The following is a 21,510-nucleotide window of genomic DNA, read 5'->3' as shown; positions in this document are numbered from 1 at the left end:
TAGATATTTTCTATCATTTTATGTTTCTTTCTGGGTAATCTCTTCTTACATCTTCTAATTCATTGAGCCTATCTTTATTTGTATTTAGTCTGTTGCTAAACCTATCCATTGAATTCTTAATTTTGCTTATGATGTTTCATTTCCCAAATTTCTATCTAGTTTTTTTCATACATGCCATATTACTATTGTGAATTTTATTTCGCTGCTGAAATTTTTCTCAGCTTGTCATTTTTCTCCCTGACCATAGTAAGCAGGGTGTTTTCGGTTATTGTTTGATAATTCTAGTGTCTGGAGGCTTTATTGGATTGTACCTGTTTTTTTTTTCCCCCACTCATAGTTTCTTTTAATTTTTTTTTGAGTGGTTTTTGGTATTTTGTGTCTTCATGTTATATTTTGGTAATGTGTTGGTTAGTGTATTTGAACAATTTTTGCTAAGAATAACTTGAGAAGAATGATTATGTTATCTTTGGTGGTATTAAATCTTTTTTCAAGGATAGATTTCCCACCTTCTACTTCATATGCTGTGTAGTAAATATTAATTGAATGTTCATTATAAATTAGGCCTTTTTTTTTAGATGCAAGTGATATATAGACATTTGACATTTTTCCCTAGATAACTCAGTCATTTGGAGCCAGTTCTGTTTAAAAAGTGGATAATCTAACTTTGTAATGCGATTTTTGTTATTACTAAGGTATTTGGTAGGGGCTGGTAATATTTTTCTCACATACTGCTCTTGGATTCCTGGAAGTGTGAGGTGCTCCTCCTGGGAGGTACCTTTCTGGAGAAATGGCTTTCTTAACCATACCCTTCAGTGCCAACTAGTTCAGAAAGCCTCCATAATCAGGACACTCATTTTTAAAAAATAATTAATTAATTTAGAGAGAGCAGACAAGGGTGCGAGTGAGCAGGGGGAGGGGATGAGGGAGAGGGAGAGAGAATCTCAGGCAAATTCGACACTGAGCGTGGAGCCTGATATGGGGCTCAATCTCAGGATGCTGACCTGACCCGAAACCAAGAGTCGGTGGCTCAAATGACGAGCCATCCAGGTGCCATAGGGCACTCTAAAAAAAAAAAAATCTCACTTTCTCTCTCTGTGTGAAATAAATAAATTTAATCTTTAAAAAAAAATCTAATTAATTGCCATCATTTAGAGCCCTCTGTTAGGACTTCCTACTCTGGCTGTGAGGTTTAGGATAGTAATGGTGGAACTGTGTTCTGTATTTCCAGATTACTCATAGAAAGAATGTTCTAAATGATAGTTGTCTTTTTTTTTGGTCATATTCTGGTAGGCTGTTTTCATTACTGTCGGTCACATCTATCTCCTTTTGATGCAGTTTCGGAAAACGTACCTAAGATGTGAGAAAAGAGATGAGGAGATGCTTTAAATTAATATCCTAGCACCCAGGGTGATATGTAGAGAATAAGAATACTTTAGTTGCTATTCAAGCCAAGTATTAGGAGAAAGATCATCCTTATTACTGTAGGTGCTATCTAGGGATGACTAGGGGAAAAATATCTTCATTGTGGCCCCTAGAGCCTTACTGAAGAGAAATATGGGGATGTTTGTTACTATCTCCATCAGGTAAAAAGTACCAGAAACGCTTCTGATTTTCTTAATCCTTTTCAGTACTATAGTGAACTCCATTGTGGTAAAACAGCTTTTAAAATTTTTTTTAATGGGTTGCTTTAGGATCAAACATTTTAGCCATTGTATCTATGAGAAAATGTGTTCCAACTGCTAACTAAGAAACTTATTTTAAAAAATAACCTGTTTACTGGAAGAAATGGATGCCTTAGTGGAAACCTATGTACTACCAAGACTGAAACAGGAAACAACTGACAACCTGAATAGGCCAATAACCACTAACGAGATTGAAGCACTGATCAAAAACCTCCCAAAAAACAGGAGTCCAGGACCTGATGGATTCCCTACCAAACATTCAAAGAAGAAATAATACCTATTCTCCTGAAGCTGTTTAAAAAAAAAAAGAAACAGAAGGAAAGCTTCCAGCCTCATTCTGTGAGGCCAGCATTATCTTAATCCCCAAACCAGGCAAAGACCCCATCAAAAAGGAGAATTTCAGACCGATATCCCTGATGAATATTGATTTCAAAATTCTCAACAAAATCCTAGCTAATAGGATCCAACAAATACATTAAACGGATCATCCACCACGACCACGTGGGATTTATCCTGGGGATGCAAGGGTGGTTCAACATTTGCAAATCAATCAGTGTGATAGAACACATTAATAAGAGGAGAGAGAAGAACCATATGGTCCTCTCAATTGATGCGGAAAAAGCATTTGACAAAATACAGCATCCTTTCCTGATTAAAACTCTTCAGAGTATAGGGATAGAGGGAACATTCCTTAATTTCATAAACAGTGAATATCATCCTCAATGGGGAAAAGCTGAGAGCCTTTCCCTTAAGATCAGGAACACGACAAGGATGCCCACTCTTGCCACTGTTGTTCAACATAGTACTAGAAGTCCTAGCAAAAGCAATCAGACAACAAAAAGAAATAAAAGGTATTCAAATTGGCAAAGAAGAAGTCAAACTCTCTCTCTTCACAGATGACATGATACTTTACGTGGAAAATGCAAAAGACTCCACTCCCAAATTACTAGAACTCATACAGCAATTCAGTAATGTGGCAGGATACAAAACCAATGCACAGAAATCAGTTGCTTTCTTATATACTAACAATGCAACTGTAGAAAGAGAAATTAGAGAATCAATTCCATTTACAATGGCACCAACAACCATAAGATACCTCAGAATAAACCTAACCAAAGAGGTAAAGGATCTATACTCTAGGAACTACAGAACATTCATGAAAGAAATTGAAGAAGACACAAAAAGATGAGTAAACTTTCCATGCTCATGGATCAGAAGAGTAAACATTGTTAAAATGTCTATGCTGCCCAGAGCAATCTATACCTTCAACGCCCTCCTGATCAAAATTCCAATGACATTTTTCAAAGTGCTGGAACAAACAATCCTAAAATTTGTATGGAATCAGAAAAGACTGAATCGCCAAGGAAATGTTGAAAAAGAAAAACAAAGCTGGGGGCATCACGTTGCCCGATTTCAAGCTATATTACAAAATCGTGATCACCAAGACAGCATGGTACTGGCACAAAAACAGACATATAGACCAATGGAACAGAATAGAGAACCCAGATATGGACCCTCAACTCTGTGGTCAAATAATCTTTGACAAAGCAGGAAAAAACATGCAATGGAAAAAAGCCAGTCTCTTCAATAAATGGTGCTGGGAAAATTGGACAGCCACATGCAGAAGAATGAAACTCGACCATTCTCTAGCACCATACACCAAGATAAACTCAAAATGGATGAAAGACCTCAATGTGAGACAGGAATCCATCAAAATCCTAGAGGAGAACATAGGCAGTAACCTCTTTGACATCGGCCACAGCAACTTCTTTCAAGATACATCTCCAAAAGCTAGTGAAACAAAAGCAAAAATGAACTTTTGGGACTTCATCAAGATAAAAAGCTTCTGCACAGCAAAGGAAGCACTCCACAAAACAAAGAGGCAACCCACAGAATGGGAGAAGATATTTGCAAATGACACTACAGATAAAGGGCTGGTATCCAAGATCTATAAAGAACTTCTCAAACTCAACACCCAAAAAACAAATGATCAAGTCAAAAAGTGGGCAGAAGATACGAAAAGACACTTCTCTGAAGAAGACATAGAAATGGCTAACAGACACATGAAAAAATGTTCATCATCATTAGCCACCAGGGAACTTCAAATCAAAACCACATTGAGATACCACCTTACACCAGTTAGAATGGCAAAAATGGACAGGGAAAAAAACAACAAATATTGCAGAGGTTGTGGAGAAAGGGGAACCCTCTTACACTGTTGGTGGGAATGCAAGTTGGTACAGGCACTTTGGAAAACAGTGTAGAGGTTCCTCAAAAATTTAAAAATAGAGCTACCCTATGACCCAGCAATTGCACTCCTGGGTATTTACTCCAAAGACACAGAGGTAGTGAAAAGAAGGGCCATATGCACCCCAATGTTCATAGCAGCAATGTCTGCAATAGCCAAACCGTGGAAAGAGCCGAGATACCCTTCAACAGATGAATGGATAAAGAAGATGGGGTCCATATATACAGTGGAATATTACTCAGCCATCAGAAAGGATGAATACCCTACTTTTACATCAGCATGGATGGGACTGGAGGAGATTATGCTAAGTGAAACTTTCTGAAGCAGAGAAAGTCAATTATCATAGGGTTTCACTTATTTGTGGCACCTAAGGAATAGCATGGAGGACATTAGGAGAAGGAAGGGAAAAATGAAGGTGGGGGCGGGAATCGGAGGGAGAGACGAACCACGAGAGACTGTGGACTCTGAGAAACAAACTGAGGGTTCTAGAGGGGAGGGGGTGGGGCGATGGGTTAGCCCGGTGATGGGTATTAAGGAGGGCACGTACTGCATGGAGCACTGGGTGTTATGCACAAACTATGAATCATGGAACACTACATCAAAAACTAATGATGTACTGTATGGTGACTAACATAACATAATAAAAATAAAATTAAAATAACCTGTTTAGAAGCGGTACACTTTATGTAGTTCTTTTTTTAAGATTATATTTATTTGACAGAGAGAGAGAGAGAGAACATGAGCACACAAGCAGGCAGAGCAGCAGACAGAGTTAGAGTGAGAAGCAGACTCCCTGCTGAGCAGAGAGCCTGATAGGGAGCTCAGTCCCAGAACCCTGGGATCATGACCTGAGCTGAAAGCAGATGCTTAACTGACTGAGCTACCCAGGCGCCCCCAATAGAAGTGCTAGACTTTAGGGCACCTGGGTGGCTCAGTTGGTTAAGCTACTGCCTTCAGCTCAGGTCATGATCCTGGAGTCCTGGGATTGAGTCCCACATCGGGCTCCCTGCTCAGCGGGGAGTCTGGTTCTCCCTCTGACCCTCTTCCCTCTCGTGCTCTCTATCTCTCATTCTCTCTCTCAAATAAATAAATAAAAAAATAAAAAAAGAGCCTGTTTTAAAAAAAAAAAGAAGTGCTAGACTTTATGTAGATTAGAATTAGAGACTTAATTGTAGAAATATACCATATGTCTGCCCAATTTCTGTGGCTATTGGCTGATTAATGTATTCTTATAGAAAACATTATTGTATGTGTACTACATGGCAGGCAAGATACTTACCATATATAGATCAACAGTAGCAAATAAAAAGCAGTCACAAGACTGTTTAAATTGAAGTCTCCTACCAAAAAAAATAAATAAATAGATTGAAGTCTCCTTTGTTTATGAGATAATTACTAGATACTACTACTCCGACATTGTCACCTGATGTCTATTAGACTCAAACTTCCGTTATCTCTCCTAAAACCTGCTCTACCCACAGTCTTCTCCACGTCAGTTAATGGTAACTCCTTCCTTCTCGTAGTTTGGCACAAAAAATGTTGGAGTCATCCTTGACTTCTCTCCTTTTTTTCACATTCCTCATCTTAAGTGCTGTTCCTTTAAAACATATAAATAACACAAACACTCCTTACTGTTTCCACTGCTGTCATGCTGGTACATCATCATCAGTTGAGTGGATTTCTGCAAGAACCCCTTATATGTTCTTCCTGCTTAAAATAGCAACCATGGTGATCCTATTAAAGCACAAGTCAAATCATGTTACTCCTGTTCACTTTCCATTGTATCATCCCCCCAGATTCCTCATTTCTCTCACAGTTTACTGTGAGAGTCAAGCCTTACAATGGCCTGTTCTCACCTTTGTCGACTGCATCTCTCATTACTCATTCCTTCCCTGACTCACCCCACTCCAACCCCACTGGCTTCCTTATTGTTCCCTGCACACTCCAGGCAGGCTTTTACCTTAGGCTTTCACACTTGCTGTTCTTCCCTGGCGTGATATTCTTTTCCCACGTATCCAGTTCTGATTCGGTTGTCACAGTGTTTGAAGTACCTGTCCTGACTGCTATCGCTCCCCGCGCCGCCCCGCCTCGGTCACCTGCTTCACCTTCTTCGTTTTTTACCCCCATGGCACTTAATCACCTTTGTATACTCTGCAGTTTACTTACTATGTGTATAGTTTGTCTCACTCACTAGAATGCCATATTTATAGGGGTGAGGATTTTTGTCTGCTTCGTTCACCATTTTATCCCTTGCACAGAAGAAGAGTGCCTTGTGCATAATAACGTTCAACAAATACTTGAATGAATGGTACTGTACAAGAGGACTCTTCCTCACAACATCATTAATAGAGATTGGTGAGAAAAAGAATACTGAAAACAAGCCTTTTTGTTATTGTCAATAGACTTGTGGGAGATCTTTTCTTTCTATGTGAACCAAAATATTGCCTTGGCCCCCCACCCCCGCTTTTTTTTTATTGTTGTTACAGACAATTGACCTTTCTTTGTCTGTGGGTCAGTCTGTTAAAATCCTTCAAAACCCCACATTCAAAGACTTTTTTTGTCAAATAGTAGTTAACGGTACCAAAATGTCTAGGCAGACTTCTTTCCATTTCCAAGAGCCAAGAGTCAGGACTATGTACTTCTCTGGAAAGTTTGGGCCAATTAGCAAAGAAGAGTGTAATATGTATATCCAGAACACAAAGTCTCACAGAAAGGATCTGTTTCTTAGGTTCCTTGGATGTACAAAAGAGCCAACATAGACAGGGATGCCTCCTTAATAAGTATAATGCAACACAGTTTTCATTTCCACTGCTACTCTTGGCACCACTGCTCAAACTGATGAAAGAGATTCTTTCAGGGCACCAAATTCCCCTGATAAAATTTTAATGGGACTTGGATTTCTCGAAGATCCTTGGTGTAGATGTGGGTATGTTTCTCTCTGATCTTCAAAAGTGAAAATAGACAATGGGACTGTCTGAATGTATTTTAGAGTTTTTGAGTAAACCCATAACTAAAAAAACCCCAACAACATGTAGAACAAATCAAAATTGCATTTGTACAGATCTCACATGGATAGCTCAAGGTGGACAATTTCTAGAAGCCCATCTAGCCTTCAGAGTAGTAAGCATGGTTCTCAGGAGTTATCATAAGGTTTAAGCCTCAGACTGTAGCTAAAATTCTGCACTGTGCATTTTGGTTCTTGGTGGCTATCATGCATCCTCACTGGAACGCCCATTCATGTCATTTTCACATGGCTCCCTGTATGTGATAGGGGAACATAAGGATGTTATCCTGTAGAGTGAAAAATATTGGTGAAACATACAGCTAGTGTCAAGTATTTGAGGAACTTTTATTATAGAAGGTAAATAAAACTGAATTTTGGATAGGACCAGATAATTTCTAAGGTCTTCTTGCAATTTTATATATTAATGTAATTGATATGTTTGGAAGATAATTTCATGGAGGTATAATATAACCAAAATAGTGAATTATTATGTAGTAACTGAAATAAAGTACTATATTTATTCTCATTTCTCTCTATTTTTTTCTATTTTTTGGTAGTTTATTTTCTGCCATTGTAAATACTCACTTTCTGTTGGTTGAGGACATGATTTAAAATTTCAAAATGAATAATCACTATGACATAAGATCTTTTTCTTAATGTTTATTATAGAGGTTCCAGAAACTTTAGCAGTTGCAGTGCAGAGGACTTTGAGAAGTTAACTTTAAATAAAGGAGGAAACTGCCTTCTTAATATTCCAAAGCCTGATGAAGCCTATAGTGCTCCCTTCTGTGGTAATAAATTGGTGGATCCCGGGGAAGAGTGTGACTGTGGTACTCCAAAGGTCAGTTTAATTTTTGATTTTTGCTTTGTGAAGTTACCTCAGGATTTGGAAAAAAATGGAATAGCTTGCTTTGGGCAACTGGCATAGGAGTTGGTGAAATTTAGTGGCAAATGAGGATTGGTATTTTGCTTGTGGGGATATATGCCTGGGATTGGTCATGTCTTCCTTCCCAGAACATAACTAATGGTGTCATCTGTTTTGACATCAAGGAAAGCCCTATGTTTATTCTTCTATTTTTTGCTACCTTCTGCCATTTCTGTTATGGTTATTAGGTCATTTATTTACTTTAAAGAACTAATCAGTTTTTCAGTTTGCTCTTTATTTGTAAGCTTCCACTGTTCTGGCACTACCATTGCAGAAATATTTATTCAGTTGGACTCATTTTAATAATAAATTGAAGCTGATCCATTTTCCAGAGTCCTTCAGGAACAAAACTCTTGCTACTTAGGTTAGCATTCTCCCTTTATTCACCTTCAATGCTGTGCCTGCTGATCTCTGGCTCTGTCAGACCTGTTATGCACACTTAGTGCCATAAGCCCATGCCCACCTTTATTATTATTATTATATATCTTAGCCATTCTCCTCTCAAAGTGGCCTGTGTAAAAGTCCTTTTCTTCCTGGCCTTGCATTAAATTTTGAAGAAATTTGTTTAGTAGTGTTTAAGCTTGACCATATTCTTAATGTTTTCCACAAGTACTTCTTCTTCCGTATCTGACCATATCTGACTTTTGCCAGATGACTTCATGCTCTAGAAAGACAGCATCATGTATTTTATGATTTACTTGTGACGGGCCTTCATTACACCGTTGCTGACTTTCAGGGACTTCTGCTCAATGTTTTGCGTGGTAAAATCCTCACAATAACCCTAAAAGGTTGATATTTTTCATATTCTCATTTCAAATGAAGAAAGTAAGGCCCTAACAAGGTTTAAATTAACTTTATACTCTTCGGGTGACCAGGCTCTTCTCCTTTCCAGGCATTCTTCAGATCTTTCTTCTTTAAATACTATAAATCTTTTGCTTTCTCCTAACTGTTCACCTCCGTACCAAACTTGCTGAAATGGTCTATATTTGCATTTTGAACTTTCACACTACAGAATTACTCTTTAAGAAAGAATACCACTTCCGTCTCAAATACCACAGATTTTTTTGGGTACAAAAGTTTCAAATAGTAAGTACAAGCAAAGTTCCCCTTTCATACCATTATTTCCTCCATAAATTTTTAAACTTCCTTCTGCATTGGTAATCATTCTTAAAAGTTTAGTGTGTTTCTTTTTAGACTTTGTACCTTTATACACACATATATAAAATGTACATTTGTAAATAGTTGGGTTTGTTTTAGGATTTTGTTTTATTTTATTTTATTTTAAAGATTTTATTTATTCATTTGAGACACAGAGATACAGAGAGAGAGAGAGAGAGCATGAGGAGGGGGAGAGGCAGAGGGAGAGGGAGAAGCAGGCTCCCTGCTGAGCCAGGAGCCCGATGTGGGGCTCGATCCCAGGACCCTGGGATCATGACGTGAGCCGAAGGCAGATGTTTAACCATCTGGGCCACCCAGGTGCCCCAGGATTTTATTTTTTTTTTGCATATCAGACTTAATATGTTGTATGTAGAGGTTTTTTTGTTTTTGTTTTCTATTAATATATCTTGGAGATTTTTCCATGTCATTACCTTATGTAGACATGATCTTTTAATTTGCTGATTAGTATTCCCATATAAGGATGTACTGGTATTCCCATTTAAGGATATACTATGATATCTTGAACCATACTCTCATTAATGGAATTTACTTATTGTAATTAGTATTTTTCTGTTGCAAACAGTACCTCTTTGTGCACATCCCGTGTATATATAGGCAGGTATGCAAGTATTTCTCTAAAATAATTACACAAGGGTAAAATTACTGAATTGAAGAGTATGTGTTTTTAAATTTTATTAGAGGCTATGAAATTTCCTACAAAAAGCCTGTGTCAGTTTGCACTTCTACCAATAGTTTATTGTGGCGTTTGGTGCCCCCCTACAGTATAGTCTTTCCAGGAAAGAATAATAAATATTTTTTTAAGAAGATAATGTTTCAGTTCTTAATCTTTTCATATGCTTATAGACTATGTGCATATTTTTTTGTATGAATGACCATTTTATATCCCTTATCAATTTTTCTGTTGGGTTACTCATTCTTTTAAATTGATTTTTAGGAGCTCACATACTGTGGGCAAAGTCTGTTGTTTTGCATATGTTTTAATGTTTCTCCTTTGTAGCTTACAATTTAGCTTTTAAAAAATTAGTTAACTTTATCTTTTAGGGAAGTTTTAGGGTCACAGAAAGATTGAATGGAAAGTACCAAGAGTTCCCATATACCACCCCACATACAACCTCCCATACTGTCCACATCCTGCAGCACAGTGGGACATTTGTTACAGTCGGTGACTACATTGACAAGTCATCATCACCCAGAGTTTCCATGAGGGTTCTCTCTTTTCTTCCCCCAGTCTTACTTTTTAATTATAATTTTTAATTCATTTCCATTTTGTGTTCTATCAGTTTTTTTCTAGTTTACGTTTTTTCTTCTCTTTTCATTTCCTTTATTTATTTACTGTTCATTTATTTATTTATTTTTTAAGTTTTTATTGAAATTCCAGTTACCATACAGTGTAATATTGGTTCCAGGTGTACCATATAGTGATTCAACACTTCCATATATCACCTGCTGCTCAGCACGCCAAGCACACTCCTTAATCCCCATCACCTACTTCACCCATCCCCCCGACGCTCTTCCCTCTGATAACCATCAGTTTGTTCTCTATAGTTATGAGTCTGTTTCTTGGTTTGCCTTAGGATTCACTCTTGACATTTAGCTTTTCATAGGATGTATTTTATTATACTGAAATTTGAAATTTAAATGAAGGAAGATTTATTAGTTTTTTTCCTTAAGATTTAATGAATTTTGTATTTTGGCTCTGCTTGTAGTACTCTTATTTCAAGATTGTCATCATAACCCCTCCATAATTTCTTTTAGCATTTTTGTAATTGAAAGGGTTTATATTAGCTCTTTAGTTGAGGGGGGCCACGTGAAATAAGCTAGGGCATTAACTTATCCACTAATGATCAGTTGTTATAAAACCATTTAAAATTGTACTTATAAACAAAATTCCCGTGTATATAGTTTGTTGCCTCATTCTTTACTCTTTTTTGAAGCCATATGTCTTACATAGTGTTTTTGAATACAATTTGGCAGCTTTATTAAAGTATAATTGAATACAGTGTTAAACCAAATTTGGACTTAGATAATGAAAGGCTTTATTCAGAATAAAGACTATTGTAATAGGGAGAATGCTCTGATCTCAGAAATCTGAAAGCATCTTAAAATGAAATAAGAAAAGGTTTTTCTTTTAAAGGGTCAAGGTTAGGGCAAGCTGATAAGCAGAATCTTTTAAGAGGAAGCTGGATAAGCAAGGGGAAATGACCAGTGAGGTCTGATATGGAAGTGTTCTGCTGTGGTCAGCTGATTTCCACGAATAGCTGATAGGAGGGAGGGGGTGGCACACTCCATGTTTTCTGTAGGGACAAGCAGAGCTCAGGGGCCTGTAGGAAAGAGAGAAGCTTTACTAAAAAACTACTAACTATGTTAGGACAGAGCAAAGAGTAAGAAATGTGCAATTGTGAAAACTTGGTCAACAATTAACTGCATATACTTAAAGTATACAAGTTGATACATTTTTGACACATGTATACTTGTGTGAAACCATCGTCATGATCAAGGTAATAACCACATTATTATCCCAAAAAGTTCTTTGTGACTCTTGGTACTCCCTTCTTTCCACCCCCCCCTTTTAAAAAAGATTTTATTTATCCATTTGACAAAGGGAGAGTACAAGCTGGGGGAGTGGCAGGCAGAGGGAAAGGGAGAAGCAGGCTCCCCGCTGAGCAGGGGGAGCCTGATGTGGGACTCAATCCCAGGACCCCCAGGATCACGAACCGAGCCGAGGGCAATCGCCTAACCAGTTGAGCCACCCAGGTGCCCTTTCCATCCCTTTTTGTTCTCCCATCCTCAGGCAGTCACTGATATCTCCTTTCTGTCATTATACATTAGTGTGCATTTCCTAGAATTTCATGTAAGTGGAATGATTTTTTTTTTCTCTAGCTTCATTCCCTCTGCATAATTATTTTGAGATTCATCCATGTTGCTACTGTGTCAGTAGTTCATTCCTTTTTATTGCTGTTTATCATTGAGTAGTATGGATATGGTACCGTTGGTTTATCTTTTCATCTGTTCATGTACATTTGGGTTCTTTCCAGTTTTTGGCTATTAACATGTAAAGCTGCTATATGGGAAGACTTGCATACAAGTCTTCATATGGACTTATGTTTTCATTTCTCTTGGGTAAATACCTAGGAGTGGAATGACTGGGTCATATGTTAGGTGTATAACTTTTCAAGACATTTTCAAACTGTTTTCCAAAGTGTTTGTGCCATTTTACATCCCCACTGTCAGCGTGTGAGAGTTCTAGTTCTTTTACATCCTTGGCAACACTTCATGTAGTCAATCATTCAGTTTAGCCATTCTCTTGAATGTGAAGTGGTACCTCACTGAGGTTTTAATTTGCATGTCCTTAGTGACTAGTGATGTTGAGTATGTTTTCATGTGCTTATTTGCCGTTTGTATATCTTTTTTTGATGATGTGTCTGTTCACCTCTTTTCCCCATTTTGAAAATTGGATAGTTTTGGGAGTACTTCGTATATTCTGGATATAAGTCCTTTATCCAGATTTGCAGATATTTTCTCCCAGTCTCTGGCTTATCTTTAATTACCTTAACAGTGTTTTTTGAAGACTAGAAGCTTTATATTTTGATGAAAGCCCATTTTACCAATTTATGCTTTTATGGGCTTTGCTTTTTTGGTGTTATATCTCAGGAATCTTTGTCTAATCTAAAGTTGCAAAGGTTTTCTCCTAGAAGCCTTCTAATTTTAGGGTTTACATTTAGGACTATAATCGATTTTGACTTAATTCTTTTGTCTGGTACAAGGTTTAAATTAGAGTTCATTTATTTATTTTAAAAATGTTTTTATTTATTTATTTGATGCAGACAGAGAGGGGGGTGGCGCACAAACAAGGAGAGAGGGAGAGGCAGACTCCCTGCTGAGCAGGGAGCCCAATTCAGGGCTCAATCCCAGGACCCTGGGATCATGACCTGAGCTGAAGGCAGATGCTTAATTGACTGATCCACCCAGGTGTCCCTAGAGTTCATTTATTTTTACATTTTTATTATGAAAAGATTATAAACTGATGGGAAGTTACATAAATAGAGCGAAGAGCCCCATGTCTTTTCACCCAGTTTCTCCCAAAAGTGACATCTTATGTAGCTCTCATGCAATATAAAAACCAGGACATTAACACTGATGCATTAACTAGATCACAGACTTTCAGTTTTCACCGTTTTTAACCACATTTGTGTATGCGTATATATGTGTAATTTTATCCCATTAATTGATTTATGTAAACACCACCTCAATTAACACAGAGAACTGTTCTATCATCACACAAAAAAACTCCCTGCTGCTACCTCTTTGTATTCATACCCACCCCCAACTCCAGCCCTGACCCCTTCCCCCCCCGCACCTCTAATCTGTTCTCTATCTGTAGTGTTGCTATTCATACCCACCCCCAACTCCAGCCCTGACCCCTTACCCCAGCTACCTCTAATCTGTTCTCTATCTGTAGTGTTGCCATTTCAATAATGTCATATACATGGAGTCATAAAATATATACTCTTTTGAGACTGACTTTTCACTAAATGTAATGCCTTTGAGGTCAGTCTAAAGTTGTTGTATGTATTAATATTTCATTCCTTTTTATGAGTATTGTTCCATTGGATAGATTTTACTACAGAGAACTTGGAATAATGTTTATGCTGGTATTTCCACCAGCCCAGAGGTCCTGCCTGGAGTTTGTTTAACCATTGTTTAACCATGCAGAGTTTGCTTAATCATTCACCCATTAAAGGACATTTGGGTTGTTTTCTCACATTTTGCTATTAGAAATAAAGCTGCTATGAATTGTATTCCACTATTTATCATCAAAGAATTAAAGAAAAATATGGTCTTCATGATCAAAGAGATAAAAAATTTTAGAAAGAATGTAAATTATAATAAAGAACCAAATAGAAAAGTCCAGTAAATGAAAGTTTCACTGGATAGAATTAATAGCAGACTAATAAGGTGGAAGAGTCAATGAACATGAAGCTGATCAAAAGAAATAATCCAATCTAAAGAACAAATAGAAAAGATAAAAGAAAAATGAACAGAGAATCAGGGACACGTAGGAGATATCAAATAGTCTAATATAACTGTTAGTGAAATTTCAGGAGACTGAGAATGAAAGAAAAAATAAAAGAAATAATGGCTGAAAACCCCCCTAATCTAGGGAAGACCATTGACTTACAATTTCAAAACACCAAGTGAACCCACGCCAGAATCATTAACAAAGAAAATTCACTTAGGTATACTGTAGTCAAAATGCTGATATAAAGGGAAAATAATGAAAGAAGCCAATAAAGAACAGGGGAACAAAGATATGAATGGCAGCTGATTTTTTCCCCCTGAAACACTAAGGGCTAGAAGACAATAGAACAACATATTTACAGTTCTCAGTGGAAGAAACTGTCAACCTAGTATTCCAGAGTAGGACAGATATTCTTCAGAAATGAAAGAAAGCTTATCTCCTCGGCCCCCTCTCTTCCCCTCCTCCTCTGTCCCCTGTCTTATTCTTTTCCCCTCCTCCTCCCTCAAACAATTCAGACCTGAACACATTAGCTGGAACATAGAGGAGGTGTCTCTGCGGGTGGGAGGTTGTGGGATTTGTGTGTGGGGGTGTGATGGGGAGCCATGGGGGCTTAAAGTGAGGTGAGAGAAGCCGGGCAAGATAAAAAGAATGTCCACATAAGGTGAAGACACACCCATTAGAGAAGTCAGACCTTGAGCATGAGGAGAAAGGCATTGATGGATGCTTAATTCTCCGTGATAATTAAACTTATGACTGAATGTATTCTCCTCCCCCAAATTCATATGTTGAAGCCCTAGCCCCCAGGGTAGCTGTGTCTGCAGATGGGGCCTCTAGGTAAGTAATTAAGGTGAATGCTGTCAAGATGGGGTCATGATCTGACGGGGTTAGTGTTCTTAAGAGAAGAGACCCCGAAGAGCTTGCTTGCTCTCTCTCTGTCAGAACATCCACACTGAAGAGGGGCCATGTGAGCACACAGCGAGAAGGCGACTGTCTGCAAGCTAGGAACAAAGTCCTCGCCAAAACCCGAATTGGCTGGAACTTTGTTTGGACCGCTAGCCTGGAGATAGTAAATTTCTGTTGTTGAAGCCACCAGTCTATGGTATCTTGTTCTGGCAGTTCCAGCAGACAAAGAGGCATTCTCTGTATGATTTCAGTCCTTTGAAAGATGTTGAACTTTAAATGGTTGTAAATGAAGAGTCACTGATAACTTCAGAAGGATAGTAAGTGATTTTCCAGAGAGTAACTGCTATAGCCCAGTTAGAAAGAAGATTTTAGATCTGAGATAAGACTTTGATTAATGAAAATTGATGACAATGACTCCTTTCCTTATTGACAGTTATTTTCTTTTCACAGGAGTGTGAATCCGACCCTTGTTGTGAAGGAAGTACTTGTAAACTTAAATCATCTGCCGAATGTGCATATGGTGACTGTTGTAAAGACTGTTGGGTAAGTGTCATGAGCACACTATGAAGGCGCACACACGAGTTGTGTCGTTCCACAATGTCAGCTTTATTCAATCCTAAAGCAAAGTTAAATCACAATTAGAAAGCAGGTTTCAGGATTCCAGACTCAGTGACAATCAATTCACCATGTGATTAAACTTGGCTTCTTACACAGCACCCAGAGCAGGAGAGAAGACAAGCCACACAACGAACAAGGTAACAGAAGGTACAGGAAGTGAACGAACCAAACTCAAAGTCAGTCTGTGGGCGTGTGGTTGAGCTAAGGCCTCGGTCTGGTCCGGGTCAGCTCTCCACCCTGGGCTTCTGATGTTGTAGTGGTGAAGGCTCCCGGTTCTGTTCAGAGATCACGGAGATCAATGGGGCAGAGCTTTCCATGGCAGTTGCCTTTTTTAGGTGGTCAGACAGAGGGGTCAGGTCTGAAGAGTCTGACAGTTTTCTGCCAAAATCCTTCCCTTTTTAAAGGGATTTAATCGGTTTTGGGTCTCTGCAGACCTCCTCTGGTTCTTTGTGATCAGTTCTGGGGTGTCGGCTGACGTGGGTCCCAGTGATACCTCCTAGCTGCAGGACCTGAACTGCTCACGTCATTGCTTGACACAGGCGCCTGCTTGACGTGAGAGACTCCTTTTTGCTCTCTACATTCCACCCCATGATTCCTCATGGCAAATTCTGTAAGGGCCATGCAGGAATCAAGTATGTCTTAGAGCAAGATGGCAGTAGTAGTTTGGTAACATAGCAAAAGGCACTTTTAGGTTATTTAATCAAGTTTTCAATAGAAATCAAACAAAATCAGTTAAATTCAAACCATATAAGATAAAGGAGCACATCAAATCCAAACAAGATAGGTATATTAAAATGAATCAAGCAAACACAAAAACTCCAACTCAAAGTCACATCTAATTGAATAAAGTCAAACAAAAAGAAGATAAAAATAAAAAAAATACATATGGAATCTTCAACATAGGCTCTTGGTGTATCCAGAAAAGAACGGCAAGGGTATGGTTAATCATAGTCTTTCTGTGATTTTTTTCTTTTTAAGTTTAAGAGTGCATAACATTCTAATAGCATATTTAATAAGATATATAGCAAAAATGATAACTAAAAGAACTTCCTTAATGGATTCCCAAACATGTGTAGAGATAATTCTATCCCATCTTTAGGTATTTTAAAGGGTTATAGTCAGACCAGAAGCCAAAACAAATCACCTGTTTGAAGGATTTTGCTAACAATTCTAGAAAGGAACATTTGTTATGTAAGTTTTCTATGTCTTTGTTTAATGCAGCTAAGTTAGTATTAGTGATGGCTCAAGCTGCATGAATGGCCTGCGTAGCATTTTTAAAGTGGGTTAGCTTGTTGGTTAAGATTTTATGGGCTGCTTTGAGTCCTTCCATGTTTTCATCCAAAAGTTTATCAATTTTGTCAGTTTTAACCCAAGGTATTTCTGTTATTTTATATGGTAAGATGTTGGAAGATCTTTGTATGAATATTCTGAGATGTAGGTACCCATTTTGGCAACATGATTACATGTTACATTAATAGCATAGAATATTTTAATACATTCATTGTTTATGGTGATAGTAGTATCCTTCATTTTAGTATGATTGAAGAACTTAACCTCTGAATAACCATTAGCACAAATTATCCAATTAAAGTGTCCCATGTTCAAAAATAACTTTTCAATGGATGTTCTTGTTAAAGGAAAAAGATTAGCATTGATTTCCAATTCATGCCAGGTATAGTACATGTTATGAGATCATTGAAATACCATTCCTTTGGGTAATAAATATCCATCCATCCACAGGGGTGTATGTGTTGCCAGAGTGCAGTATTACCATGTATTTGTTGTGGCACAGCATAGGAGTCATATACTAGTAGGCTTTGACCTCCTAATACTCTTTTTTTTTTTTAATTTTATTTTATTATGTTGTTAGTCACCATACATTACATCATCAGTTTTTGATGTAGTGTTCCATGATTCATTGTTTGTGCATAACACCCAGTGCTCCATTCAATACATGCCCTCTTTAATACCCATTACCAGGCTAACCCATCCCCCCACCCCCTCCCCTCTAGAACCCTCAGTTTGTTTCTCAGAGTCCATAGTCTCTCATGGTTCGTCTCCCCCCTCCGATTTCCCCCCCTTCATTTTCCCCTTTGTACTATCTTCTTTTTTTTTTTTTAAACTATAATGTATTATTTGTTTCAGAGGTACAGGTCTGTGATTCAACAGTCTTGCACAATTCACAGCACTCACCATAGTACATACCCTCCCCAATGTCTATCACCCAACCACCCCATCCCTCCCACCCCCCACCACTCCAGCAACCCTCAGTTTGTTTCCTGAGATTAAGAATTCCTCCTATCAGTGAGATCATATGATACATGTCTTTCTCTGATTGACTTATTTTGCTTAGCATAATACCTTCTAGTTCCATCCACATCGTTGTAAATGGTAAGATTTCATTTTTGATGGCTGCATAATATTCCATTGTGTGTGTGTGTGTGTGTGTGTGTGTGTGTGTGTGTGTGTGTGTGTGTGTGTACACACCACATCTTCTTTATCTATTCATTTGTTGATGGACATCTTAGCTCCTTCCATAGTTTGGCTATTGTGGACCTGGCTGATGTAAATATTGGGGTGCATGTACCCCTTCGGATACATTTGTATCTTTGACCTCCTAATACTCTTAACAATGAAAGTTTACATTGCCCTCTATTGTCACAACCTGAAGGTCTCGAGGTGTATAATTGTAAAAGAGATTCAGTCCAGTCAGAAGAATACATTTTTCCTGTTGCTGTAATGTTTCTAATATCATTCCATGCTCTCTCAAGAAGGTTATTGATTCTGTAGCAATTATTTTTTAATTGTTCATTCAAATAAAAATTTCTCAGATTAAGTAAATTTTTTTGCAGGGCCTGAACCTTATGGTTGATATTATAATTAAATTCCAGTTGGTATGCATGATCTATGACAACAGAATGTAATTCTTTAAATGCTGAGGAGATTTTGGAACCTAAGTTTTCTACTGTATTATTTAAGGGGTTTACATGTTTTTTAAAATGCAAATAATTCTTGCTTAATAGTTTGGATTTCTGCTTCCTGAATTGTAGAGATAATTAAGTTAGAGATGATGCCTAGTCCTACCAGGAATTGTAAAGGTTTTCTAAGTCTAATTTTGTCAGTGGGTGGTAGGTCAGGTAATGCATGGGTGATTGTTAGCTATATAAATTGCTATAGATGAATTAGTCATATTCTCACAGATAGGGTGCTGTACTGACCATGTATGTTCTACCCATCATGCATCTGATGGTTAGATTAATGAGAAGTATTGTTCCATACTTGGATCGTCCTCCCAAGTTATAAGTGTCAAATCTAGATCATTGTCAGGAGATTCTGGGAAGTCTGGTATGGTTGAGTCTGGGATTGTTGCATCTCTTTCTCTCCTAATGTAAAAAACCTTATTCTTTTAGTGCTGTCTTAATTAAGCAGACGGTATAATTAGCTAATTTTCTGCACCGTGGTTGGGTCCTATTACCAATGTGGCAATTTCCATTGTGGCAATAGGTGAAGTATCTGGTTAGTTCAGCAAGACAAAGAATCAGGAGAATATTAATAATTATAAGTAATATTTGCCCAGCAGCATTATTGGCAGGAAACGAGATTCAACACTGCATTTTTGTGTCCTAATTGATAATGTAAGTGTGCATGTATTAGACTTGTCTTATAATGACAAGTACAAAGTAAGCAGGGGCATAAAAATATATCAGTTTTTTTTTCTAATCTGTAATAGAAAGCCCTTCTAGTATGTAATTTTTCTTTAATGATTTTTAAGGTATGTCCATAGGAGAAAGGTCCTGGATTTTCTTAGGTTGCAACTGTCCTTTAGCTCCTATAGTCTGAGAAATGTTTCCGTGCCTGTGAGCAACAATGTCCTGTAATGAGATGGAATTGTCCCTCAGTTTTGTTGCTGCTTTATATGGAAGTCTAAGCTGTGTCTATTGTTACCTCCCTGTTTTCTGTATCTGGGGGGTGTTTAACATCTTATGAGGACCATCTTTTTGTAACCTGTCTCTTTGATTTAGCAAAAAGCAAGCTGTATCCAGGGCTTGTTAAAAACTTCCTTGTTTCTCTTATCAATCATAATTCTCTTTTTAATAATCAATTAAATCTCTCTGTATATCCAGCAGCTGTAGGATTGTAGGCTAAATGGTACTTCCATTGTAAGTCCCATAGATCACAGAGCTTTTTAACTGAGGTGGCTGTAAAGTGAGTTACCTGATCACTTTCTACTGTTACTGGTGCTCCAAAGTGAGCTGCCCCTGACTCTAGAGCCCTTATTGTTGTATGAGCTGAAGGGCTAGAGGCAGCCAGAGCTTATCCCCAAATCTGTATATATGTCTACCAGGGTAGAGGCATGTATCTGTGGATAGCTGTGATTTAAAGGTCTAGAAAGTCTGTTTGTATTGTAAAATTAAATGTGGTAGGCTTGTATGTATGTATCTGTTGATGCAGTGTACCTGTATTTACATATCATCTATTTACATGTGATGCATCCTTGTAATGCTCTTTTTTTTCTCCTGCCAAGTAACTTTAAGATTTCTTTCAGTGAACCATTTATATAAGGCATGTGTTCCTATTTGTGCTTTGTATGTATTTCCATAATTGTATGTGGAGTTATTAGTATTTCTGTTATTTCCTTATCTGTGTGATATTGGTTTCCTGTCTTTTTAAATTTCAACTGGTGTTACTTTAGGTACCTCCCATTTAACATCCCTATCTCTTTGTAATATTATTGGTGGCAATGTGTGTCTCCATCCTTCCTTACCTCTTTTTAATTTTAATTTTAATCCTTCCTTTTTTCTATTGCCTCAATGTCTCTTGTCAGTGCATCAACCTCATTATTATGTTTTGATACCTCTGTGTTGTCTTTTTTGTGTGCTGACACATGTGTAACATTTTAATTTTCTCTGAAGCTATATATAATTCTTCCCAATATTCTCTTGACCATATGTCTTTGCCATTTATTTTAAAATCATTTCTTTCCCATTTTCCTGACCACAGGGCTACTGCCCATGAGTCAGTAAAAATATATATGGTGCTTTAATTCTCCTCTAATGTTTTCTTACAACCAATACTACTGCAGTTAATTCTACATGTTGTACAAATTGAGTTTTACCTTTCTCCCTGAGGGTCAGATTGTCCCAGGGTCTCGGTGCTGCAGCTGTCCATTCTGTTCTTCCAGAGACTACAGAGGGTGATCCATCTGTAAACCAGGCATTTGATAGACCTTTAGACCAGGATGGGACGCATTTCCCTAAGTATTGAGTATGGATTTGCCTTTCCCTTGGAATAAATTCTGGCAAGACTATTTCCATCTTACATATCTCCTCGGTGTGAAGTTCTGGTTGTCCCTGGAAAGACGTGTCTCTTCCTTGGATATACCATTTCCAGGTTAGCAATTTCAAATCAATTTGGATACCTTTCCATTCTTCTGGGCTCAGTTTTATGCAATGGAGCAAAGGTATATGACTCGGCACTGTTATTTTTTGATTTCCCCTTAGGGGTTCTATATTTTTTAAAGCTTCATATAGCAATCATATATGTTTTTCAAATATTGAATATTTATGTTCTGAATATGGGAACTTTGTAGTCCAAAATCCTATTGGTAGAAAATTAGGTTTATGTTCCTTCTTTGTCCATAGGGACCATGTACCATATTCTCCGCTCATCAGTATTTCTATTCTTAATGGTTCTCCTGCTGCTGGAATGTATTGTTTGAAATGTCTTAATAAAATCCCTTAATGTATCTAAAGCCTGTTATTGTTGTTGTTCTGTCCACTCAAAATCCTGTGCCTTTCTAGTTATTTTGTAAGTAGGTTTTAAGATTATATTTAAGTATGATAAATGCTGTCTCCAGTATCCAAATAAGCCTATAAATCTCTGTGCCTCTCTTTTATCTTTAGGTAGTCCTATTGCTTGTATTTTATCTAT

General features: G+C 37.7%; 1 protein-coding gene across 1 annotated transcript in view; it reads left to right on the top strand.

Annotated features, from left to right (window-relative positions):
• The window catches only part of ADAM9 (ADAM metallopeptidase domain 9), a 148,153-nt gene that overhangs the window by 64,330 nt on the left and 62,313 nt on the right, over positions 1-21,510 (top strand). Inside the window, exons 12-13 of the mRNA XM_027600385.2 lie at positions 7,604-7,775; positions 15,412-15,504. Coding sequence (XP_027456186.1) covers positions 7,604-7,775; positions 15,412-15,504 — 265 coding nt within the window. The remainder of the gene's footprint in view (positions 1-7,603; positions 7,776-15,411; positions 15,505-21,510) is intronic.

The sequence above is a fragment of the Zalophus californianus genome, chromosome 2 (genome assembly GCF_009762305.2).
Source record: "Zalophus californianus isolate mZalCal1 chromosome 2, mZalCal1.pri.v2, whole genome shotgun sequence".
NCBI classification, from domain to species: domain Eukaryota; kingdom Metazoa; phylum Chordata; class Mammalia; order Carnivora; family Otariidae; genus Zalophus; species Zalophus californianus.
Note: the sequence above shows the minus strand (reverse complement) of the source record. Positions and strands in the feature narration are given on the sequence as shown.